Source organism: Aptenodytes forsteri, unplaced genomic scaffold (assembly GCF_000699145.1).
Source record: "Aptenodytes forsteri isolate BGI_AS27 unplaced genomic scaffold, ASM69914v1 Scaffold382, whole genome shotgun sequence".
NCBI classification, from domain to species: Eukaryota; Metazoa; Chordata; class Aves; order Sphenisciformes; family Spheniscidae; genus Aptenodytes; species Aptenodytes forsteri.
In genome coordinates, this window is record NW_008794625.1 from 2,156,800 (window position 1) to 2,183,494 (window position 26,695).

The 26,695-nt window shown below is 40.0% G+C and overlaps 1 protein-coding gene across 1 annotated transcript; it reads left to right on the plus strand.

Moving 5' to 3' along the window:
- The first annotated feature begins 2,724 nt into the window (after nt 1-2,724).
- Nucleotides 2,725-25,971, plus strand: PXYLP1 (2-phosphoxylose phosphatase 1). The gene is made up of 6 exons (XM_019470499.1): nt 2,725-2,945; nt 4,763-4,887; nt 10,153-10,314; nt 11,246-11,372; nt 22,425-22,564; nt 25,040-25,971. Exons 1-6 carry the CDS (start codon nt 2,902-2,904, stop codon nt 25,969-25,971), a joined length of 1,530 nt encoding a protein of 509 aa, XP_019326044.1. The 5' UTR covers nt 2,725-2,901.
- Nucleotides 25,972-26,695: the final 724 nt, after the last annotated feature.

Genomic DNA, 26,695 nt, shown 5'->3' on the forward strand with positions numbered 1-26,695 from the left:
CACGGCGGTCATGTGTACTTGTTCTGCTTATTTTTGAACGTGAATACGCAGGCAAGGCCATCTGGCCTTTTCCCCTGCGGCTGGTAAGGAATAAGGCCCTGGGTCAGTACCTGCTACCTACGGCCGTAGGTAGCCATACATCTCCATGAGATGAGGAAAATAAGTTTAAAGAAGTTCCCAACTTGTGATCCAGAAAATAGGCAGACAAGTAGGCCGTGACCCGCTCCTGGAAAGCGTAGGGGATTTGGCTATTTCTGACCACGTCTGTGAAAAACAGCTGAAAAAGCAGCCAATTTACGGTAGTTCTGAATTGTCCACATGGAGATTTGCATCTCCAGGGGAGAGCTTTAGGGATCTGAAAACCAAGAAGGCTGAAAGCTCAGCTAGCGTTAGACTGAAGAATAAGCTTTTGGTTGCGTTTCGTGCGGTAAAATTACGTCAACGTTGATCAGTAAAGTTAAGACGCACTTACAGGTTGCAGCTACAATCATGCCATGATTGTTCCGGGGAGAAAGAAGGGACTGTGGTGTGAAAGCTCATACCGGGGCATATGTATAGACTTCCATTTTGTTCAACTAAAATTTAGCTTGTCTTGTATTTGAGCTTGTGCATGGCAGGAGACCATTGTGAAGTCTTTAGGTTTTTTCCTCATAGCCTAGTATAAATGAGGTTTTCTTAAAAATACGCACATTAATGAAACGAACACTTTAGAGCTCACACTTGTTTCCCCTCAATCAGATCTGACTTCCACTAGATTAGTTGAGGCACGTCTGCAACCTCCTAGGCCTTCCCGAGTTTCCATTTTCTGTCAGCAAACCTGTGATGTACAGGATGCTTCTGAAAACTTGTTTTTCCTACACTTTAAACAGAGAAACAGCATTTTTATTTACTTAAATAATTAAAAGTGGCTCAGACTTCTAGGGGGAAAATTGGCCTGTAGTACAGAAAAGCTATTGCAAAAAAAAAATCAAAGTTTAAGGAACTAGTGCAAAATAATGGAAAACAGAAAACTTTAGGTAGCATTTCTTTAAATTCCTTATTTCCAGTAGATACGTCCATCTCAGCCTTGGACAGGTGATTTTCCTCGGGTTACAAACAGTATCAGAGAAAATGTAGCAGGCAAACCAAAAAGAGCGTTTGTTTTATTTTCACTGTGAGCTGAAAAATAGGGAGTTGCTATAGCTGTTGGTCGTTAGTTAGTTGTATTGTCTGCCGCAATTTTTTTCCTCTAACGATGTCTTTGACAGTCTCCAAAAGATAGCTGGACCGCCTTTACTTTTAAGTATTTATTGACAGTGAACGTGGCTTGGGCTGCTGTTTTGTAGCGGTCAACTTGATGATGATAACTTAGTGCTGAAGTTGAGTAATGTTAGCACGGTAATAACGCGCTCGCTCCGGTGGGCAGTGCAGAATCCTGCAAGCGGCCGTCCAGGTTTTGCCGTTCCGGGGGTGCGCGCTGTGCTTCCTTAGTGAGACTCTGCCCAAGTGGGGACTGTCACTGGCTGCTGCTTGTGTCCTGGGTGATTAAAATAAGAAGCAAGGCTTCAGGGGAAGTTTTGGGGAGCAGTCATTACCTCTGTACCTTAATTTGAACGACAGTGCTCCTCTCATAGGCAAAATGTTATACCAGTGTATGACACTTGTGAAAACTGTGTCAGGCAGCAAGTGTGGCAGTGGGCTGAGCTTGCCTGCCGCGGGCTGCAGAGTGCTTTTTGGCTGAAGAACAGTTGAGGCGATGCTGAAGTTCTCTCTTTGGCCATGAAAAAACACTCTCTCTCTATCCTAAACCTTAATTCAAATTTCCCCTGAGCATTTTTCCCGTCGGAGGAGAGTGGTTCCTCGCGGAGCCTACCCTGCTCCCATCCCCACCGCGTTTGGGGTTGAAGACTGACTGCGGCTGAGTTCTCCGGGTGGAGGGAGGGCAGCGAGGGAACTGGTGCTTCAGGCTCTGTGATGACTGGGGCTGCAGGAATGAAAGAAAAGGGAAATCCGCCTCGTGTCTTTATTAAATCGCAAGAAATAATTTGGAAAGGAGATGGGACTATAACTACTGTGTCGTCACTTTGAAACAGAAGATGTTGTTTAAGGAACATGAGGAAATACAAACATAGCACTAAAGAACAGAATTTTAAAAGCAGCACTTTTCTAATATTGACCCAGGTAATGCAGAAACTTACCCTAGAAGGATCAGTGCATTAAAATGGGAAAAAAAACCCCAACTTTGTGAATTTAATCAATTTCTCTTGGCAGGTTAATGTTTATATGTAAGAATCCAAAATATGATGTTCTGTTCCACAAGTCTGCTGCAGCATTCCTCATTGTCTTCAAAAGTAATTGATGTTTTTGCTGTAGGAAGGGAGATGTCTATGTTTACCTGATAGGATCAATAGAACTATTCTAGCGGGCTTTAACTTCTGGTGTCAAAATACGCTGTAATGAAGGCTATTGCAGAAATCTGTGGTTCTGCAGTATGAAGTGCGTGTATTCAAGGCTGCCATAGCAAGCATTTTTCAGTGCTTTTGATTAGAAGCACTGGCTTGAAAAGAATGTTTATTCAATGATACCTGCTACTTGGTTACTACACTTAGAAATACTTTTCCCGAATGTTTTTCAAAGTCTGTCTTAGAACTTGAAACATAGGGTGCTGGCAATAGGATTGCGCTGTAAGTCAGCAGACTCCTTGAAAATTCTCTAAATTACTATGATCTCTCTTACAGAAGGAAGAACAGCAGCAGCAATCCAGAAACTGAATGTATGTCAAATTAGGTATATGTGTCTGGGCTCGTCTGGGTCCGTAACTCGCCACTAGTGCTGAACGTTTGCAAATTCTTGGAAACTCGGAGGAAGGGATCTGTAGTCTCAGTTCACTGTTTGCTCCCATTTGACTGCTCAGTGGAATCCATGAGGTTGGAAATTCCTGCCGGCTTCTGTAATGAGGCTGATGAGTCTGTACTTTGGGTCATACGTGTTCGGACCTTTGGTTTGATAACATTTTTAAGTGTGTAAGAAGGGAAGCGTTTACCTCTGCTGCCCAGCTACCGTTCCATTCTGAAAGCTGTACCTATGTGACCTTGAAACATACCATTGCTAGGTTGAAGTATTGTGGAGAAATTACACTCCAAGGAACCTTCCTTAGCTTGTCAGGGATTTGTCAAGGCAGAGCTTGTTGCTGCTGCTATTCTAGGTTAAATTTAAGTGTGTGTCCCCCAAGCCCCCTGCTGTTCTTCTTTCCGTTACCCACCTCCCCCATAGCTCCCTCCGCTCTTTTTTCTTTGGAGTGATGCTCGGAGAAGTTAGCAGCACTGTGGGAAGAAGACCTCGAAGCTTGGAGCCTGCTCTGCGGTAGAAAGGTCAGCAGTTGCACATGGAGCTTTCTGTAGAGAATACGTCCGTGCTTCGGGGGCCCCCCTGCTCCACTTGCTCCTGAACGGGCAGAAGACGCAGCCGAAGTGGAGAAAATGGACGGGCGAATGCCAGGGGAAGCGGGGATGTGGTGGAAGAAGTAGGTTCAGATGTGGATGGTTAAGGGATAGGGACTGCAGAGGTGCTGAGGACTGTCTCTTCTTCGTGAGTTCAGTGTGGACGGATTTTATATAGATATAAAGTTTGTCATCAGGTTCTGTAGGGCAAGTGGTTTGATTTAAAATAAAAATTACTGGAGGTTTTTTGCTGAATTAAACTGCACATGCTTAATAAATTAAAACAGTGAAAATTTAAGACGAACTTACGTAAAAGTTTAGTAGCTCCATTTATATTTTATATAAATATAAAATCTGAAGCTTAGAAGCTTATGTTCACAGGCTTAGAAGCCTTTTTAAAGATTTTTATGGTTTTTTTCTTAATAGTACTTGATAGTTTGACCAGTGTGAGGCTAATAAACCTTTTTTTTTGTTTGTGTGATTACTCAGTATTCAAATACAGCACATTAGTGATTGTGGCATTGTGCATTACGGATGAAGGCCCTCGCTGTTAATACAGATCTTACGTCTGAGACTTGCAAAGCCTTTATTTAAGCTGTACGAAAGAATAAAACGAGAAAGGTGGATTGTGTGTCACGCAGGCGTACTTGAACTTCATTGACGTCCAAATACGCATTTGTAATCCCAAGCAGGGCCCTAAGAGCGACCCTGGGGATGGATGTGTTCCTCAGGCGCGAGGATGAGGAACTGCCTCAGGGGTGGCAGGGACCAAGCCCGGGGTGGCGGGACGTGCCCAGGCTGCCTCGCCTCCAAACTGACGGCGCCTGCCCTCGGTGTCGCACCACGTCCCCTTCAGCACATGTGCACCTTGTCCGCTTTGTCCAGATTGTTCTTCTTGCTGCACACGTCTTCACCTTTCCCCCCCCATCTCATTTTCTTTGAAGCATTCCTTCCTCTTTCTGGTGGTTCTTCCCTACGCTTCTCCCTTTCTAGCTTCCGTTTTTTTCGGAGAGAGCAAGTAGAAAAGTCTACATTCATCGTCAGAATTTCAGAAGGCCGAGTGTTCTCCTCTGTGCTAGGCAGCCTTGTTAGTGCCCTGCTAGGAGCAGAAAGGGGAGGGGGGGGAAAGGTGGAAGAGGGATAAATAACTTTTTGTGCTCTCCGACATGCGCATTTGCTTTTCTTCACCCGTTAGCATAAGGTTACCTACAGTCGGGTGGTGGTTTGGTTTTTTTTTTTTTTGCATTTCTGCTGTGTGGCTTCATTTCCATGTGACTGTTTTAAACAGTACGTTTGCATGGGGCTGAAAGAACCTTCTGTTTTATAAAAGATGAAGACTTCAGGTCTCTGTTTAGTCAGAAAATTGAGACTAACATGGCTGCTTGTGCTGCTGCTTCTCAGACTGGCTGGAGCTACAAGGGAAAACAGAAATGGAAAATGGTTTTGTTGCCTATCTTTCTGGTTTTAGGTAAACGTTAGTGATTTTTTTCATGGATAAATCTTTTTCTTCTTGGTAGACAGTGGTGGTACCTTTTGTTTTTCAAGCTGAAACTAGTACTGTAGGAGGGAGAGCAACTGGTAATGGAGTGATTTAGCATTTAATTTGGTGTTTCTTCTACATGGACTGCACTTTGCTTTGCGTTTTGTTTTTCTGCTGTAGTGAATTCTGTCAAATTCGTGTCAGTTTTGTAGCCCTAATTCATATCAGACTGGCTCCCTGCTCGGGCTTCTGAGTACAATAGTTGATTTGATAAACTTGACATTCTTCCAGAGGGGTTTAGTTGCTCTGCAGTAATTGTTACAACCATTATACTGAAAGCACTTCTGAATGATTGTCTCTCTCGCTTAGAAACTACTTGTCTATTATTTGTCTTTTTTTGGTATATTTTGTGGCATTCAGGAACTGGGGGGGGTATGGAAGTCAGACGAATTAGCTTCTTGCTCTTTAAATAGGTCATATTTAATGTACACTGAGAATAAAACCATACATCATAATATTTCAGGTGCCGTTGGTTTTGTTCATAAAGACGTTTCCTAGTCAAACTGTTAACTTCATTTTAAAACTTTGTCTTCAGGTTCTGTAGGGTAAGCAGTTTGATTTAAAACAAAAATGACTGGAGGTTTTTTGTTTAATTAACCTTAGTATCAGAGTTTGGATTTTATTTCTTCTTGATTTTGTTTGCTTAAACAACATCATATCTCAGTTCGGAGCTGCAAAAATTCTTGGGAGTGATTCTACAGCGGTATTTAGCTGTTCTGCCGTGTGGCCGGTGCCCCTCTGTCTCTCACAGGACAGAGTTTGCTGTTTGACTGTTCTACCAGGTCTTACTTTCGTCTGATACCAGCCCGTGTGTTTAGTTTTACTTTGTGTTTCAAACAATTTTAACTCGGTGGGACACCGAGCAGAGTTGCCTTGAGGTCTCTTTCATTTTATTGTTTCTGTAAGCCTTCTACTTTTTTTCCTAGATAGAACTTTTTCAAAATTAATGTTTCAAAGTAGTTTCTATGTAGCTGCTTTAGTTTTAAAAATAATTTATGAATATTGGGAAATAAAATATATTTTCTTTCCCTTTTTGTTGTCAAACTACCTCTATAATAATATGTACGTATTCTTTATAGTTTCAGTGTTGGCAAAGTTTCCAGTTAGATCACCAAATATGTTTCAGATATGTTTTATTAACTGCCCTGGCTGTGGGAAATGTACATTAAAATCATCTGTTTAATTTCTGGTTTATGTTGTTGTATTCCTGTCATAGTAAAACATGAGCTTTGAAAGGCAGAGCAGTGTAAAGATCCTGTTCAGAAACTCCCGTACTCAAAGATTTAAGTATGACTATATACACGTTGGCAGACTTCGGTTTTGGGCCAGCGCATGTTACTGTGAACTAATAGAACAGGTCGTATAAAGAGTGCTAAGCTATAAAAAGTTGTGTGAAAACTACAGAATAGAATTCTGATCTTATAATGATTTACAGCTGAAAGAGCAGAATAGAGTTTGGTAAAAAGATGAATTTCAACTCTGTATGAGGGACTTTTTTTCTCTTTTTTCTTTTTTTTTTTTTTTCTTTTTTCTTTCCTCCTCTGAGCTGTGTCAGTCCAATCCTCCTTGTAGGTTTCCTGGTTACCTATGGACCAGAAACCCCATTTGGGAGACAAAGGTGGGATTGACGCTGCAGAGGAGGACTTTCAGGAAGGAAAAACTTGGATACAGAGAGACAGTCAGCTCTTCAAAGAGCTTTAAATAACTGCTTTATGTGGCATAAGGGGTACCAAAACGGAGGAACAAATTGAGCCTTCCGTGCAGTGGGGAGCTGGAGAGGATGAGGCGTGCAAAGAAGGACTTGGCAGCGAGGAAGCGGGATAAACGAGGACAGCAAGGGAGCATGAAGCCCAAGGACTTGAAATGAAAAGGGAGGGAGAAAGGAGAAAACATCATAAATACGTGAGGCACTAACAATGTCCAGGGAATGGCAGAAGATGAGAAAACAGTTGAGAGACAACTGAGGCTTCAGCTGTCAGTATGGAAGACACTTCTGTCGCAGAAGTGTGAAGAGGGGCCGCGTTGCTTGGGGACCTCGTCCCGAAGCACTGAGGCTGCAGGGTTGTTAGAGCTTGTGGGGGGCTTTCACGAGGGGAGAGGAGGACCAGCCTTGCTGGGTGGGCTCCTCAGGGTCACCGTGCTGATAAGGCTGAGCAAACAGAAGGCAGCTTTCCAACTGGAATTCGTTTCCCCTTCGCCTTGTTTTCCCTCTTTCCTGAAATACTTGCTATTTTTATGCGTGTACATTTGTTGGAAATTTCCAGTGGACTGCCTAGACTGGTGCCCAGATCATAAGATTTTTTTTTTTCATTTTTCTATTGAACATAGTTAAATAGAAGACCCAGATATTTGCATAGGTTGTTTGGCTGATTTTTTTTAAATTATTTTTTTTTCCCCAATATGTGTTATTTCAGGTGCACTAAAAGTAAATACCACTTGTTATGACAGTGCTTATTTAGGTGGCTGGAGTTTTTTGAGCTTGTCGATAATTTTCTTTGTCAAATCTGCAAACAATTTGAATGTCTTAAGTCGAACCATAGAATGGTTTGTGTTGGAAGGGACCTTCCAAGATAATCTAGACCAGTTCCCCTGCTGTGGGCAGGGACATTTTTCACTAGATCAGGTTGCTCAAATACGTTCAGAAATCCAGACAAAGTGGTCGTGCCCAGGCGGGTTCAAAGTTAGCAGCTCCTTTAGCCCGGTCCCGATCTGAGATACTTGGACGTGGACAGGGTGGTAGTAGTTTAGTGGGGAAATGTTGTGTCCCTTCTTCTTTCCTGGTATAAGCCAAGCTTATTCACTATACAATAAGGGCAATATTTACCAGCTCCTACTAAGTAATTAATAAATGTAGTTAGCAGCAGCATTTAGAATAGGATAGTTTTTATTAAAATCTTTTTTAAATTGGTGACATGAACTGTTGTTATTCCTGATCTGAGTCCATTTCTAGTCCACAAAAGTGTCTTACGTTGCACCCATAACTGCTGTGTTGTCTTAAGAGTCTCCTTTAAGGGTGTTTTGGCAGTGGCTTTTTAAACTTCAAACATGTAACCTGATAATCCTGTAGGTGCTATTTTTAATATTCAATTTTATTTTTAATATTTTAAATAGAGTAGATTCTTCTCTTTAAGATTTAGTGCTTTTCCTTATTCTTAAATTTGTCTGGTAGCATTAAAATATTTATTCAACTAGTTTGATTAGAAATGAGACGTGCTATCTGCAAACAATATTTGGCCCCATGAATCGTAGGGACTTGATCTTAATAAGATAATGTATGCATCTGTTGACTGCTGCAGTTAATAGTCTCAGTGCGAAAATGTGATCTCTTCAGTCTTTTGTAGTTAAAACTGCCTTGGATAAAAAAATTAGGTTCCTTATTTTGCTTTTATATCTCCCAGTCAAATTTTAGCACCAGAGTTCATATCTGTTGCTATTGGGGTATGGTTTCCCCTGTCTTCTGAAATGCTCATGGGTCAAAGCTGAATTGAGTTACATTAACTCCATGAGTATTTAAGCCAACTCCGTACGTTTTTGTGACATTAAGTGAGCAGTAGCAATGTTGTGGGTTGCTCTAGAGAAAATTGTTAACAGAAAGCCGAGAGTTGTTGCTCCTAACCTTTTCTGGCTAGGAAACTTGACCGATACAACATAACTGCTGTAATCGCCCATTTATACTCTTTAGGCAACTACTGTCTTGTAATGCTGTTTATTTGCAGAGGCCAGCAACTGTTGTAACACATTCTGAGGTCTGGGATTTATACCCCAAATACAAATTTGCTGCAAGCCCCCTTCAAGCCAGAGTTATCAGCGCCTGATAGATACTGCCAAGGCTCTGTGTTACTGCTGGAGTTTCTTGGTCAGTGGTTTGTAATGTCTCACGATAATGTGGAAGGAGCTAAAAAATGAAACTGATAAATAAGTGTTGGAACGGCAGCTGAGCCCTGCAGTTTAAGCGGCCAAAGTCAAAATTACAGTTTAATATTCTCGCCGAGCACAGTCCTGTGGGCAGTCGTATGCAAAATCTGAAACAGCTTAAGGAAAAGTTTAAAGTCACTGCAGTTTGCGGGTATTAGCCATGTCAACAGCACTAGCAAGGGTATGGAAAATGCTTGAGTTCTGGTTTTGGCAGGCAAAGAGAAACCGCATAAAAATATTTTATAGTAGTGTATTGTAGTGTAAGAATGAAGAGTCTGTGTTATATTAACGGCTACGTGCTCTTAAAATCTTTGTGTTTCTCTTCAGTTTGCTGTCTTCATTGGTTTTTCTTTGTCTGCACAACTGTCTGTTGCAGAACAAATTCGCCTCTGAAATTAGGACTGGGAGTCAAGATGCAACTGAGGAACTGACCCAGAAGAATTAGTAAAATTCTGCTTTGAAATTTGTTCTCTCGTCTTTTCTTTCGGTCTTTTTTCTTTTTTTTTTTAGTGTATTGTAGTGTAAGAATGAAGAGTCTGTGTTATATTAACGGCTACGTGCTCTTAAAAATCTTTGTGTTCTCTTCAGTTTGCTGTCTTCATTGGTTTTTCTTTGTCTGCACAACTGTCTGTTGCAGAACAAGCCTCTGAAATTAGGACTGGGAGTCAAGATGCAACTGAGGAACTGACCCACCCAAATTAGTAAAATTCTGCTTTGAAATTTGTTCTCTCGTCTTTTCTTTCGGTCTTTTTTCTTTTTTTTTTTCCCTCCCAAGGGAGAACAATAGGGCAGGGATTAGTAAGGAAAATGATGGACAATCCAGCCCCTTCCATCCTGACTACTTTGTTTTCCCAGTGGTTTGTAGTACCATCATCGTAACTGTGCCGTGTCTTTTGCTGATGTCCTTCAATGTCAGTTTTTAAGCTAAAAGGATGAGACAGCTGGGCCTGTTCTTCCTATTCATGCTCTTAGAGCTTCATGAGAGACTGACAGAAAAAGCAGCTTCAAGAATAGTGCAAAAGGCAGAGGTGTCCTACATCCAGATGTATTTTTGCAGTCTTAGCCAAGCATTGACTTTGCTAAAGAGCTCTCTGGGCTTGCCTTCTTGACTGGGTAAATCATGAAAAATTCACAACAAAGACCTAAACTGTAGAGTGGCATCCTTTCATGGAAACCATAGCCTTTGTGCATAATTACTTTTAAAAAAAAAAAAAGTCATAGTGCTATATGTCCTTCAAGCCTCCTAAAGGTATATGCTGTATGTTTTGTATCTTTCAGTGCATTTAATCCCGGTAAACCCCATCAGGGAAGATGGTTTGAGTCCTAAAAGCCGAAAGAGAATAATGCCCGATTTGCTGACTGAGCCTCCTGTGATAGATCCTGTTTATGAAGCTCATGTTTACTGCAATATTCCCACCATTGCTGAACGCAGCATGGAAGGTAAGCTTTGTGAATGGAAATGAGTTTAGTTGCTTGCTTCTACGTGCTGTTGTCGGAAACGATAACTTTGTGCATTGTCAGTTCTTTGGTGCTTGGAGAAGGTACAGCAAACGCCATCTGGTTGCTGAATTATGTTAAATCATTCAAAATACGCTGTTCTTCTTTCCTTCCCTTTGTATCCTCTCTGTTCTGATTTTTGGAAGTGATTCTGCTGGTCAGTGGTCAACTGGAGGCCTAAAATTGAAATTTGATACAGATATTTAATATTTGAATTGAATTATAATGCTTATTCTAAGTGAGCTGCGTTGCAAATTATATTATTAACGTCTGAAAAACAGTTGACTTGGAATTCTGGGAAGAAAAAACCAACCCAGAAGTAACTTGTGCTGGAACTCCAAACCATTAGATGTAGTCAGCTAGAAGACACATTTGTGTTCTTCACCCTATAGCGGCTGCAGCAGCAAGTTAGCCTGAATGAATTCCCTCATTAGCATATCCCATTAATGCATATAAAATAAATCACGAACAAGTATATCAAAAAGCTCCAAGTTGGGCGTGCTGCAAAATCTGTCATTATGGTGGGGGTCTGGAAGAGAGTCATCCTAACAGTAGAGTAGCCTTATCGTGTTGGCAGAGATCAGTGCTTGAATAATGTCTTGTATGGTTGTTGGACTTCAGATGTGCTGTGGAGAATGTGCTAAGGACCTGAGCCTTGTATAAGTTGTCTTGCAATTTTAAGTGAAGTCTTTCTTGGGACAGTAAGTTATCATTTCTTACGGAGGTTTTCTTTCATTGCAACACCAAAGCTATCAAGCCAGTTATACCTACTTTTTTTTCTTAAAGGAAAAAGTGTGCAGGGGGAAGATTTAGGTAACATTCACTTAACTTCTTACATTATTTTTTTCTCTCTTCCCCCCCTCCTTCACTTTAGGTCATGCACCTCATTATTTTAAGCTAGTGTCAGTGCAAGTGTTGATTCGACATGGCGATAGGTATCCGCTATATGCCATTCCCAAGACAAAGAGACCTGACATTGACTGTATGTTGCTGCCTAGCAGGTAAAATTCTTGGCTTTTATCATTACTAAGTGTGTTTTGCTTGATAATTATTTTGTTCCTCTTAAGGAAACGATTTGTGCAGCTTGAAGTACGTTGTGACTTCTGATGTTTGTGTATTGTGGTGGATTAAAAAAAAACAACCCTGTATCAGTGGTGTACAATATTTCCTTTGAAACAGGAACTATTACTTGCTACCAGTTTAGACCAGAAGAAATTATTGGTATTTCTGTAAAAAGCAAAAGCTATTTAATTGAATATTTAGGTTACCATTCCTCTTAGATAAGCTTCTACACATTTTCAAAATATAAGTGCAGTGTTTGAGAGTGTCTCTTCCATTTCAGCTAAGCGTGCTTCCTTTTGTGTGAATACGAAAAGGACTCAGTTGGTCGCTGCCATAGGAAAATTGATGTCTATATTTTATATTTTTTTATTTTTCAGAAATATAGGTTATCAGAGTTTCCTTAAACTAATGATTTGTATCAAAGTACTTTTAAGGAACAAAAAAGAAGAGGAGGGGGGTTTTTACATTTAACTATCAAAATACGAGTTAAACAGAAAGTGCACTGTTTGCTATTTGAAAACTACCCCTTTCCTGTAGTTACCACTCGCAGTTTAAAACTGTCACACCTAAGTGATTTATGCCCGACTGCCATTAAAACATCATTTACCTTTCTGTTTCAGTATAGTGTGCGTCTGTCTAACATCATGTCTTTGTAGCTTGCTGATGCTTGTCTTCATACCTGAACCAGTTTGAGCTGTGGATATAGTCTGAATTGCTTCTCTTCCTTGTGGAAGAACCTTTCTTTCTTGTGTAGTTTACTCATGGATAAAGATGAAGTGTAGTGTAGAAATAAACAGTCATGATGTAAATCACCAACCTTTGTCCCAGCTTGCTTGATTACGTATGTTTTTTTTCTCCTTTTAAGTAGGATCTGTGGTGGTATTTATTTTTTTTCCAACAGAGGACTTTCCAGTGAACCTACTGAATACTTTAGTTTTTCTTGGTATTTTTCTTTTAACTGTACCAGATGTGTTAGCAAAACCTCCAGGTGAATCTACAGCTTTGTAGTGCTGCCCACGCAGCAGTGTCAGGTGTGGAGATGTCAGTGAGTTGGGGGCTGCATCTGCTTTGCGTACCTGCATAACGTTACTCGGGAGAAGAGGCATGGTAGCTCTCCTGATCTACTGATATACAAAGCAGTGTAAATATACCATAAATGCCTTTTTCCAGAATAGCGTGGAATCTGCCTTCAAAGAGATGATGTTCTCGCTTTTCTGGTGTGGAGTTACTCAGAAGTGGCTTTACTCTGTCGTGCTGAAAGTGTTAACGGCGCAGTGAAACTGCATTTCTGACTTAGATACATCAAATGCGTGTTTCTTGTTTTGATAGATTCATGGGCTGTGTTCCTTAAAATTTTAGTAGCTTCCCATCATCATCAGCGTTTATGATTTTATCTTTTATATCTGAAATACTCTGTCCTTTCAGCTTTTCCTCAGTGGGCTTTTAACAAAAGAATCTCTCTGAAAGAGCAGATGGATTATGGGACACACTTAGGTTTGCGATTAGCAGTTCCATTTAGAAAAGCGAACCAATTTTCATACCTGGTCCTGAGTCAATTTCTGGCTCAAGTATATTAAAAACCAAACGCAGTAGCAATATTGCACAGTAGGAATGTTGCTAAAATAGGCTGAAGTGCTGTGAAGGAATACCTGAAACTAATTATTAAGTACAGCTTCATCTCATACTTGTAAAGGTGATGGGAAGCTTGATTAAAGAGGCTTGCTAACTAGATACATACGGTAGCGGACACAAAGGCTGGCAGAAAACGATCAGCAAATTGGATCTTTCTCTGAAGAAGGCTGAAATATGTTGCTTTTCTTTTCGGATATCTGGCTGCATGAAGGAAGTTGCCCTGTTACTAGTAGATGTCCTGAAATTTGCAAGGCTTGTAATGCTGTCTTCAGTTTTAGTCGGTGTTGTAACGCTATTCTGGCATGAGTAATTGAAAAGTAACCGTTATTGCTGAATCAAGGTACTGTCATGGTGGTTGGGGTAACCCCACGAAAGTTTGAAACCACCATCAGTTTTAGCCCATCTGTGTGCCTACCTGTTCGTAGGAAACAGACTTAGGAGCTCCTAAGTTATGTTCAGGCTACCCTATCTATCTGCCTACGTTTTGTATGAAGATCTAAACAGAGGAAAATTTACATCTTTTTTCCTCTAAAGAGGAGAAAAATACAATATTCCACATATATACACTTTTGTCTGCAATACATACAAGCATACATAGAAAAAAAAAGTATGTATACCTTTTTAAGAGTAAAATGGGAAGCAAAATAGACACTGCTTTTTATAGCTAACATGGCATTGGAATTTAGAAGATTCAAATAGCTTCTAATTTCACTGGTTTTAGAGTGTATATATGTACTTACATCTTTCTTAGCTGCTCGGTACAGGTATCAAAATCAGAAATGGAGCAAAACCACATCCTCCTTTTTTGAAAGGAGACTGCTCTTTTGGAATGCCTGTCTATGAATACATCCCAAAATACCTGATTTTCTGACTATACTGAACGAGCTTTATAAGTGATAGTGGTCTGGGACCTTTGACACAGCGCAATTTTAAAAAAAACGAGCAAACTAAAAAACTTTGCTATCATGTTGGCTCCTTCTTGTCTTTATTCATGCTTCAATTTACACCAAAGTGCTTGTTTTGTCCAGAAGTGGCGTTCAGTGGTCTGATCTAACATCCTCCAAGAGAAGTTTGAGTTCTTTGAGGGGTGCCCAGCCCCAACAGTGTTCCGTGCCCGCTGCAAGCCGACCGGCTTTCTGAAATGGGATATGCAGCCCTGAGATGGCAGACAGGAGCCCAAACTCCAGATACCTCTGCCTTAGAGTTGAGTGGGCAATTAATTTCTCTAACAAGATGAAAAATGAATCATTTGCTAATAGCTATGATAACATTTTTAATGACCTGCCTTTAAGGGGTGAGATTATTTTCAGCATGAAATGCTAATTAAAGAAATATGATCCAGATTCTTTTTGGAGTTCTTGAAGGCTCTGATCTTCTGATCTTGCTCAATATCTGTCACATTAGAATGTGTGTGAGAAAACTTTATGCAAAAATGTTAACTGCAAGTGACAAAGCTGGACGAGTGGCTGCATTTCTCAGTATTACAGTGCCACGTGAGAGCTTAGTTTTGTATTTGTCAGAGAAGCTTTTTATAGCTATTTCCACTTCGGTTTCAGGCAAGGGATAGAACGTGAAGGCCCCTGGAGTCAGGAAAACTAGCCATAAAAGGCAAGCAAGTAGTGCAGCTTTTGCCACTGCCAACAGAATGACCGAGTCAAGCAGTGAAGGGAGCGGCGTCAGGGCGCGAGGCGGCCAGCAGCGCAGACAGCCTCCGCTGCTACTGGCCGATGAAGACTTTGACATACCATTCACAGCCACTAAAAATGAGCGGAGAACCAAAAAGACCTTGTTTCCTTGAGCACAAAGTTTGTGTAAAATAGAATCTCCTGGCCAACTTTGAAAGGGCGGCAGGAAGATTAAAGGAGGTGGCTCTGTACCGTTCTGTCCAGATGTGTTAAGGCTGACCTTTCTGGCTAGAATTGTTAGTGTTTCTGCCATTGTTTTGGATGGAACATTTATTACTTTAACATCAGGAAGCTATTTGCCACGTTTGGCTGTCAGGCTTATATTCCTTTGTGATGTAAATTTGGTGCTTGATTGTAAACGTATTTATACTGAGAGTATTACAAGGTGTATAATTGCTGACTTTGAACTGAAGGTTTCTTGATGCTGTGTAATTAAGTTGAGATGTCTGATTGAAAGTCTGGCTTGTTTAAGCTTTCTGGACTTTAGTTCCAGATAAGTATGCTGCTCATATTCAGTCTGTTCTTTATTTGACTTGGCATTCAGCTGATGGAATTCATTAATTAAGCAGATTATGCCACAGCCCCATGGACTTCTAATGGGTATGCAAAATAGCCTTGAGGTCACGCTTCGGTTTTGTGAATTATGGTTTGTGACATATAAGTGTGGAATGAATATAAGCAAATGGATTAAATGCTTTGAAGATTTCTTCCATCGAAACCCTCAATTGATAGTAGTGGTATTATTATTTTCATTGTTCTGGATGCAAATTTCCAAAGGGAACTTGGAATATAAATACTTTCTTCCTCAAGAAAATTAATTGAACGATGTTATGAAAATCCTTTCATCGTAGTGTTCGCTTATGGGGGGGGAATAAATTAATCTCCCACTTCTTTTTCCCCTTTGTATCTTACATTTATAGTGCCACAAGTAAAAAAATATGCAATGTTTCTTCATTGAGTTTGTGTGCAAGATAGAGAAGAAGTGCTTTTTGGAAGATGCTAAAATGATTTCAGAAGACTGCTATAATTTGATAGTGCGCTGGGTTAATTAGCATATGCTTTAAGGCATTTTGAGAGGTGTTGATGTTAATCATAAGAAGCTTAGTAACAAATATCTGACTTTTAGGTTCAATATACACGTCTTGAAACTGCCAGAAAAATGAGAGAGAAAAATGTGGCAAGTATCATACTGTGAGCTAAAGGAGGTGTGGATTTGACTTGGAGCGAGGTCAAAGCATGATCCAGACCAGAATTAGGGGAAGAAAGGTCTCCTGAGGCCTCTTCTGACTTCTCTAAAGACTCAGAAGAGCAGTGAAGTAGACTGGATCTCTACAGAGTTTGTATATAAAAATGTAAAAGCTGTAAGACCTTTATGAATAAATAAGCCCCAACAGTACTAACGCTGTCTTAAGGGCCTCTTTTGTAGACTGCCGTAATCTGTTGTTGGTTTTAGTGGCTCTTTCCATTCATTTGCCTTTTAAAAAGGAAACAGCTTGGTCCTTTGATCTAACGCTTTTTTTGACTACTTGAACTTCACCGAAAACACATTATTTTTGCCTGAAATTATAAAATCTTTTTTTTTTGCATTTTAAGTAAAGAGAAAAGGGACTTGCTTTTGGTACAGTTAGGAGACAGAATCTGGTATGATACGATTACAGAAAGGTAATGTTCATTTGTCAGTAGCTTGGTGTGTGCCTGGCGTGGTCGCGTTTACTCACCAGGTGACGCACTGAGGGTTCTGCAGCTCCTTGTTGAGAAGTTTGGTCCTCTTGGCTTTTGCAAATTCTGCATTTGCTAACAGGAGTGACATTTGCATAGATAAATGTCATTTGGGAATTAAAAAAAAAAAAAAAATCAATATCTCATTATATCAACGTCCACCTCCACAAGTTCTTTCCTGAGGCGTATAGATCTCCCGCAGAACTCTCCAGTGCTGTGAGAGGACAGACAGCACTGTGCAGTAACTCTTGAATTTTTATGAACATGTAAATTATAACATAAACTGTAGTTGCATGTAGTCTTGTCAAGATAATGTCTTTCCACATTTGTTTCTTAAATACTGTACTTGATCTTAATTAGAATAACTTTGCAATTTTTATAGATATGTAGTCTGAAATTTGTAGGTGGTTCAAAAGAGTATTCGGTTTAATGAGTCGGAGGGCAGATTGAATGCTGTGTTTGTTGACCATCAGGTTTGTTGAAGAAACAAGGCTTACACTGTACTTCGTTTTACAGTATACACAGTAGAAATAAGGCAATAGCTCAGGGGTCCAATAGCTTTGATAGGAAAGAATGTTAAAGGAATCTCAGCCTGCTCCTATCGAGGAATTAATTTTGATCAAAGGTAGTCCTAAAATTAATAAACGTAAGGATTGAGGGGTGGGGAATCTTTACCAAAATTGACCTTGTTGGGTCTGATTTGCAGCTCAGGTCTAAAGGAGGAACAAAACTCTGCTCTAGATCTGATTTCTATTTACGTTTTAATTCTTTAATAAAACTGGTTTCTGCTCACAAGGATCACTAGGGAAGAAAATGTTTCACAAATAGACCATATAAATCAATAGCAATATTTTCCTGAGTGGTCCTGAGACAAGTAGCCTTGCGGAGCAAGGATGGTTTTCTCCTTGCTCTGTGAATTAACTATCAAGTCTAGCAACGGTCTTCATGCTGTGATTCTTTACTATTATTTTATTTTATTTTTTAAACGAAGGCAGTTAGCTCAAAGAACTAACCTCTTACCAAAAGAGGCTTCCATGCACTCAAACAGTCTGAGCATCACTTTATCCAGGGGCGGAAAGCCCCGCTGTCTCCCACAGCAGTTCCTAAATCCTCACCCTTGGAGTCCTGAATTCAGTTAGTCTCGTGGGGGTGGGGTGCGAAAATGTCCTGTGACAAAGTTTCCGTGCTGCTACACGAGATTTGAGGCTTTGCTGTGTAATATGTTTGAACTTAATGTTGAGCTGACTTATATTTCATACCTTTGCACATACAGGTGCAATAAATGTATTTTCATGCATGTTTCTGGCACAGTATATTGTGCCATTATAGATAAGCCATCCAAAATCTATCAGCAGATTTTCTGAGGCATCATGTGCATATGCTCACTCTGGTACTGCATTTCTCACTTTGTGCTAATTCAGAACCACCAGCAAGTTAGTGTTTGCTTCTCAAACAAAAATGTAGAGGTATTTTATTTTTTTTAATCTAATCTCCTCAAGGAAAAAGGAAATGTTTATTGAAGGATGTCAGCTCAGTTGCTGGCAGAAATACACATATAGTTCAAATCGTTGCACAGTATGATTTTTTTTCCGTGTACGCTGGTTACAGCGTGGCAATAAAGAGATGGCATTTCGGTATTAAAGCTTTTTAAGACCTTTACAAGTAAGATATTTAAATGTTGAATAAGGATTTAAATGTTGGTCCATTTTAATGCTAGTGCATGAAAACTACAGTATTAAATCTGGGATCTATTATCCCAGTGTTTAGTTTGTAAATAACAAAAAGACAAGCTGCGTTCATTATTTGAGGGAAAAGAAGCATCCTCAGTTTTGTTACAGGTAAAATTTATTTTATTTTACAAAAATAAAATCATTACAAGGCAAATTACCAGACGTTAAAAATGGGAAATAAATGTTCAAGCTTAGGAAGAAGTATGGCTATTACTGGTGGTGTTAGGTGAAAAGCCACTCCATGTTCTGACAAAATTTGAAGTGTTTATTGTATTAATACGTTTCCCAAACGTGGTAGCTGACCGTCGTAATGGCCAGCGAATTACAGAAGGATCTCTCTTCAACCCGTTTTTATTTTCTGGTTGCTTTTATGGAAATAAAATTTTAAGGATACTTCAGTCTTTTCAACTACACAACTGAGCGATTTTCTTTGCTTCCTGCTCAAAGAGTCCCAGCAGTCTTCGCTGTGTTGCCTGGATACTCCATCTCCTGCGGCATCTGTAAATTGGCCAATTCAGCAGGAGGATTCGTATTCTAAATAAAAGAGAAATCTTGGGGCGGGGAGGGGGAATCATTTGTTAGCTAGTAGCCTGAGTGGGGCTGTAAATTTTGCTGTGGAGACAAGTAAGTTTTTAGTTGCTCAGTTGTACGGGTTAATCAGGAGACTTGCTGGTGTGTTCACAATTTGGTTATGTACGTGAGGATTACGTTCAGGGTAGAAGTATATCATAGCCTGAGATGTCTGTCCCCTTCAGGCAGAATGGCTCTTATTTCTGTTGTTTGATTTTTATTTTTTTTTCTTCCTCTGGAATATATTTAACAAGTAGTAAGCTTTGAATTTATATTCAGAAATATGTCTAACAGTCGTATTTCATAATTCACTTCTGCAAGCATGTGCTTAACTTGTGCTCACTTTAAAAATAATGTAATCCAAAGTTAAGCAACTTGCAGCTACGTATGTATGTGAAAAGCTATATTAATACATTGGCATATAATTTCAACAATTATCGTGCATTTCATCATTTTATCTTGGATGTTAGTTTATCTTGCCTGCCATTTTTTTGATAAATCTTTTTGCAAAGCACTGATAAATGCTTTTTTTTCTTCTTTCCTTTCTTCCTTCCCACAAGTGATTGCTGACGGTTTTATCAGTACAGGTTTGATTCCGTCAGAACTCCGGTTTTTGTAAGCAAAGCAGCAAAAGAAGCAGAATGGATAAGGCAGTTATTTTAGTTTTCTTGCACATGTATTTGCAGAACTTGCTAATTAAGTAAACAGGGAATAAGGAAAATTACAACTGACAGTTTATTCATGTTCAGAGTTTTTTTTAAGGTGCAAAGTTTAGAAAATTGGTAGTTCGGTCTGCTACGTCTGTAATAAGCTTAAGAAGCTATTTGCTAACGGGTTTAATTTAATTTTCTCAACTTAATTCTTCCATTTTTAGATTGTGCTGCTGGGCTGTGAAAACAGTGAAATGTACAAAAAGTTCTGTTTGAAATTCACGTCTGGAGCTGGACTAAGCTTCCTAATGTATGCTCAGAGCAAGAGGAAGCCGCCACTGCTTTAGAAAGGAACAAAAGCCTTTTTTGTGTACCTCTGCCTCTCAAATATTAATCTTCATTTGCCTTGTTAAAATTACAATATACAGAAGCAGCTGTGGATTTAGGATGTCATACGTTGGCTGCTTTTCCTTTCTCTTTGAAGTAAAAATGAAAAAATTTCTTTTGATATTTTTCTCTCATTTTGCTTTTTGTCTCATTTTGCATTTTTTTTCTTGCTGACAGTTGTACCATAGTTTATCGTAACATTTTCCTCCCAAGATTTTTTTTTTTCCCTGAAGGTAAATTAAATACTGGAAAATTCAAGTTTTAGAAAATGACACGACAGTGAGCTACCTCTCTGTTGACAGAGGCACGGGTTCTGATGGGACCTCCTGTACGTGCATGCTGTGAGCATAGCTCTGCAAGAGGCGCTTTCTCATTTAAGAGTGTCTCAGTTGGCTCTTCTGTGTAAGCATGAATGTCTTTGTCCTAGTAAGCTGTGATTCCAGACACTTACTCATACTTTAGTAGTGTTATTGCTCCCTCTCGTGGTTCCTGCAACTCTGGAAGCTTTTTTTTTTTTAGAGCTGAAGTTTTTGTACCAAAACAGTTTATCATTCTAGCACAGTGTTAATATGAACAGTAAACACAAACCCCAGACTTCTGTAAAAGTTCTATGACCAAATTTATCTTCTTTTTATATATATATGTTTTTTTGTGAGCAACATAAAAATATTTACCGCATTCAGGCTGAAAGTCCTATTAAAATGAGAACCATCTGGGGCAGAGTTGGGTTGCCAAACAGTTTCTGATTTAGTTCTGCACAGAAGTAGAGGCGCGACTGCGTGACATTTGTGGAACCTTGACATTTAACAAAGAAATCCCTATGTAATGTATTTCTGTTGTGGAAGTGTGATCACAGATTTTTTTTTTAAAGGTTTAAATCCCTTTCGATTACGTTGTTTGTGGGCTGGTTTGTATATGTAGTTTTCATCACAACAGTACAACAGTGAAGGGAGTCTGTAGTGTGTTTGAAATTTGCAGAACGGTTTAGGAGATCTCAGCATTCTTTCACTGACTTGAATTCTGTTTCAGTGAGTTAACCTAGACTTTTTTGTGTGTATCTCTTTTCCAGTTGTACTCATTACTTGCATTGTGGGGGTGTCTCATCTGTTTAAGTGTCCAGCAGTGTTGGATTCTTTCTTCTTTGTGTAATAGTACAATACCCAAAACAATGACTTCCAATTTTAATGGGGCCACTGGATACTACTTTCCGGGTGCCGCTTAATTGAGGCTACGTGTGCTATTTGATTTGAAGCCTGAAGTAATGAGAAATAAAGGCCGAGATTGTAATCAGCATTGTACATTACAAAACCTGAGAATTCCTTCAAGTTCATCTACTTAAAATACTGGTTATTTGAACCCCTTTATAGGTTGTTAGCGCCTTTGGCTGTGGTGTTAAAGTGCAATGGTACTTCAGAAACTGGAGAGTATTTTTTTTTGGTAAGGGTTTGGTTTTTTTTTTTTTTCGTTTTTTGTTTTTTTTTAAATTCACAACAGTATTAGTGACTGCATTCAAAGAAACCCAAAAAAATCTTTCCGAATTACTTACCGAAAGGTATCATAATTTTAACATGACGTCAGCCTCCCTGTAGCTCTTTGGTAGGTAGTAAGTAGTTAGATTTCTTTTGCATACTTGCAAAAGTCCTGAGGAAGAGCAGATGTTGTCTCAGTGGGAAATAACCTCACACCATGAAATTTCCGAGCTGACATACTTAGAATACTTGACTCTCTTGAGCTGTTTTCCCATATGCTTTTGGAAGTTCTCACGTTTTGGTTTACCTCCCTAGGAAACCTTCTCATCCTCAGCTTGAAGCTTTCATTAAACATATGTCCAAAGGGTCTGCAGCCCAAATGGATCCTGCAAAATGGAGAGTTTTTTTTTTTGGTAAGGGTTTGGTTTTTTTTTTTTTTCGTTTTTTGTTTTTTTTTTTAAATTCACAACAGTGTTAGTGACTGCATTCAAAGAAACCCCAAAAAATCTTTCCGAATTACTTACCGAAAGGTATCATAATTTTAACATGACGTCAGCCTCCCTGTAGCTCTTTGGTAGGTAGTAAGTAGTTAGATTTCTTTTGCATACTTGCAAAAGTCCTGAGGAAGAGCAGATGTTGTCTCAGTGGGAAATAACCTCACACCATGAAATTTCCGAGCTGACATACTTAGAATACTTGACTCTCTTGAGCTGTTTTCCCATATGCTTTTGGAAGTTCTCACGTTTTGGTTTACCTCCCTAGGAAACCTTCTCATCCTCAGCTTGAAGCTTTCATTAAACATATGTCCAAAGGGTCTGCAGCCCAAATGGATGGTTCCCTAAGCAGCCTGCCTCGTTACCCTAGTCGACTGCATTCAAAGAAACCCAAAAAAATCTTTCCGAATTACTTACCGAAAGGTATCATAATTTTAACATGACGTCAGCCTCCCTGTAGCTCTTTGGTAGGTAGTAAGTAGTTAGATTTCTTTTGCATACTTGCAAAAGTCCTGAGGAAGAGCAGATGTTGTCTCAGTGGGAAATAACCTCACACCATGAAATTTCCGAGCTGACATACTTAGAATACTTGACTCTCTTGAGCTGTTTTCCCATATGCTTTTGGAAGTTCTCACGTTTTGGTTTACCTCCCTAGGAAACCTTCTCATCCTCAGCTTGAAGCTTTCATTAAACATATGTCCAAAGGGTCTGCAGCCCAAATGGATGGTTCCCTAAGCAGCCTGCCTCGTTACCCTAGTCATTCTTTGTGCGAAATGGGAGAGCTTACACAGACAGGTAAGTCCCACAGCAGCTCTGTCTTCTCCTCTGCTCTGTTAAATGCAGTCTGCTTGAAAAGGGATCTTCTATTTTTCTTTATATTGAAATACGGGCTTTTTGATGGGAAGCTTACAGTGTTGGTCATAGCCTAGGTTGTGCTGGGATATGAATAAAGTATTGGGCTCTCTACTGTAAAAGCAGTAACAGTTTTAGAAACCATGCTTTATCCTATAGCTTGCCTGCATTCTGTTACAGATAGATCGCCACGGCATCTCTCTTAACTTTTTGTAACAAGCCAGAACACCTTTCCTTGATGTTGCACCACACCACAAAATTGCTTTGTCACCCTTGTGAAAAATGACATTGCTCAGCCCCTCCTGAGGAAGGTCTGGGACTCTGTTACTGATGGGTTTGTAATTCAGAATGGCCCTGGAACTGAAGAACCATCACTTAGTTGCCAGTTTTTACCAGTTTTTACCTGTGATGCAACTACTGTGTCCCCTGCAAGAGACTCCGATGTAACAGACACATTTGATGCTTGTATTACAGAAATTGAAAAACTTTTAAACATCTAGTGCTTTCTTCCTCACCCACCCCCCCACCCCCCCAAGCTTTGTAACGAAGCGTGTTTTCTAGCATATTTATTTATGTGTATTTTCACCACAGGAAAGTAAAGCTTTTTTTCTTATTCCATCTATGAATTCTGCTGAGCTAGTTATTGGGACAAAAGGTGAAAATATCAGCAATTAAATTCCAAACAACTTCTTTAAAAAATGAAGTTTTGAGACTTCATCAATACTGCCACTGAGAGAAAGGCTGCTGAGCTCTGCTCGTGAACATACTCTTCAGTTTATACCAAAAGGGTAGAGGAGATGGCAGGTGACTGGAAGTGTTGCAGTCGGGGATTTGAGTACGTAGGAGAAAGTAAGCGGAGACCTGGGAGTGTTGTGGTGCTGGGGGCATTGGGAATATTAGGAAGAGACAAAGGGTTTGGGATTGGAGAGGGAAAGTGGAGGTGGTGCTGGGTCAGAGCCATTGGAAAGGACCTGGGACCGCTGTCAGCAGGCAACAGATAATATGAGGGGAACAAAAGGTAAGAAGGCACAAGCGTAGAAAGCTGCCACTTTGTAAGAAACAGATTTTCACAGGTTCCACAGCTCTTGGAATTGTTTGTGTTCTCCACCCAGAATAGCCAGCTGAACGGTACGAACTGAAGTCCGTGTGTTTGTTTGCTGCACTAATTTTTCTGCATGTATTTGTATCAGTGCGTCAAAAACGAAAATACAGAGGTGCTTTCCCACAAACGTGGAAACACACTGTTGCACAACTGGGTAGAAATGTGATTGTGAAAAGGGTTAGTCATGTGGATTTTTCTCTTCAACATTCATTAATTTAATTTGAAAATTGATATTAATAATACTTTTCTGTTCTCCTGCGTCTTTTCAAATTTTAACGTCGATCCATTCCATTTTATTCCCACACCTTGCTTTTAACTGTGTTGCTCTTTTTATCTGAAATACCAATGAGTGAAAGAGCATATCACAGTGGATCTGGGTAGTCAACGGGTTTGGAGACTCACTGGGGAGACTGAAAATAGTGTTGAAGATTTGGGGAGTTAGCACCATTTTCCTTTTGACAAGTGTCTTTCCAGGAATCTCCTGTATTTTGTAGTCCAAAAATTGCCTGCCAAATCCCCGTATGTTCTGGGATCCCGTCAGAAGAAATATTTGTGTTAGGCCAGTGTGAAGTCTTGCAAAGTGACCTCAGGAGGAATCTAGTCAGGTTACCAAGGAACTCTTCCTAACCCAGCACGCTGCGTGTGAAACGGGGTTCATCACTGCACACAGCTTGTAACCGAGTTACTAGTTGAGACTCCTGTTCCCTGTAGCCAGTTACGTAGATGTTCTAGTGCATGAAGGGTTCGTGCCTGTTGCTTTGCTGTGGGATGGATGCTGGAGTAGAGGTTTTGGGCGTGTGAAAAGGATACCGCCTCACCACTCTGTTTTGTGAGTTGACAGGCTGGTTTGCGTTCTGTATATTCATTTCCTGACTGCCGGTACTTTTGCTGGCTGCCGTAAACTTGCAGGGAGCGCAGCATTCACTGCCTGGCTGGAAACCTGACTCAGATGCGGTCTGGATCCATCTCGTAACCATCTTAACCGTGTTAGACGCATTCGGTCTGTGTCTCTAGTCCAAAGATCAAACATTAAACCACTAAGGTTTTAAACAAATTTTATGGAACCAGCTTTTTCTATCTGTATCTCAGTTTAGCTCCTAGAATCTGAGAGATGCTGAAGAACAGCAAGTATCTCTCATTTCGTGCAGTTTTCCTAATGGCCAAGCATAGGTGAAGTTCAGTTTTGAATTTCGTAAACTTTTAACTAACTGTGCATTTATCAGTAAGACTGCTAGCTGTGTATTTTATTTTTTTTTCTCCAAAACTAAGAGGATTCTAATCATGTATTGTAACTTCTTTAAAAAAATCTCTTCCAGGGGTTGTACAACACTTGCGAAACGGACAACTATTACGAGAAATTTATATAAACAAACATAAACTGCTTCTGAGTGACTGGACAGCAAAACACCTCTACTTGGAGACAACAGGAAAAAGTCGAACCCTGCAGAGCGCGTTGGCGCTGCTCTACACTTTTTTGCCAGATTTTGACTGGAAGAAAATTAACATGAGGCATCAGTGGAGCACCATTTTCTGCTCTGGAAACTGCGACTGTCCTATGCGAAACCACTACCTAGAAGAGGAGCAGCGCAGACAGTACAGTTTACGGGTGAAAAACAATGATTTGGAGAAAATATATGTGGATATGGCAAAGATTGTAGGCATTCCCACCAGGCAGCTGAGAGCTTCTAACCCAATAGATTCTCTCTTGTGCTATTTTTGCCACAATGTCAGTTTTCCGTGTACCAAAACTGGCTGCATTGGTATGGAACACTTCAAAGTAATCAAAAGACATCAGTTGGAGGATGAGAGAGAAAGACAGGAAAAGAAACTTTATTTCTTGTATGCGCTATTGGCTACTCATCCTCTCCTCAACCAGACTGTTAATCGGCTGCAGCGTATTGCAGAAGGCAAGAAGGAAGAAGTATTTGTTCTTTACTCTGCGCACGATGTCACGTTGTCACCGGTTCTTAGTGCCTTGGGCATTACAGAGGCCAGATTTCCGAGATTTGCTGCCAGATTAGTTTTTGAGCTGTGGCAGGATGGGAAGAGACCCAAAGAACACTTTATCCGCATCCTGTATAATGGCGCTGACGTCACATTCCAGACCTCATTTTGCAAGGATTATTATAAACGTTCCAGCAAGCCAATGTGCCCACTAGAAAAATTCGTTAACTTTGTCAAGAGGGATATGTTCTTAGTTTTTAACAGCACTAGTTATTATGATGCATGTCGTAGAAGACCACTGTAGGGAAGGAGAGTGAAAAGGAAGAAGCAATGTTAACTTGCGTATTGGTGAAAGTCTGTAATCTGGTTGAGGTGCAGTTCAGTTTTGTCATTTCTTGTACTTGTATGTGTAATACGAAAGGATATTGCTTGAAACATTCTTCAGATAGTTTTATTTTCATTCAGACTGCAGATGGTCTCCAATAGAAGAACGAATAGTGAGGGAGCGTTATGTGTATGCTCACGTATGCTGTGTTAACTGTAATGAAATGATGAATCACAATGGGCTACTGTAACCTGGACATCGCTTGATAAAGAGTGTGAGAGCTTAGACGTTGTTTCTCTGTATTCCAGAGCAATACTTGGATTCCCTAAGTTTAAAACCAAACCCATTTTTCTTCACCACCGTCTCAGTCGTTTTAAGCAGTTTGTATCAAGGTATTTATGAATTTCGGGCATCTGCATTAAACCATTTGTAAGGGATTCTTGAAGCTCCATACTCAAAAAGAAGCATTTTAATATTTAGGGGCAGGTCTTTAAAGCAAAGTGCATGTGTGTATCTGTGCATACTTACCGGAGCACGTACAGATGAGCGTGTGCCTTTTTGACCTCACAGACCTATAAATACTTGGCTCTTGTTGCCAGTGCCAGAGAAGGGTGTACTGGAAAACGGATACAAAACTCTATTCTTTGATCGCACTTTCAGCACTTTGAATAGTTCAAACACAGTCTAGAAATATGTAAAGGTC

Coding starts and splice junctions, on each gene's coding strand:
- PXYLP1 (XM_019470499.1), top strand. CDS start 2,902: ATGAGGTTGGAAATTCCTGCCGGCTTCTGTAATGAGGCTGATGA. Junction 2,946..4,762: donor TTCTGTAATGAGGCTGATGA/GTCTGTACTTTG, acceptor TGAAGACTTCAG/GTCTCTGTTTAGTCAGAAAA. Junction 11,373..22,424: donor TGTATGTTGCTGCCTAGCAG/GTAAAATTCTTG, acceptor TTACCTCCCTAG/GAAACCTTCTCATCCTCAGC.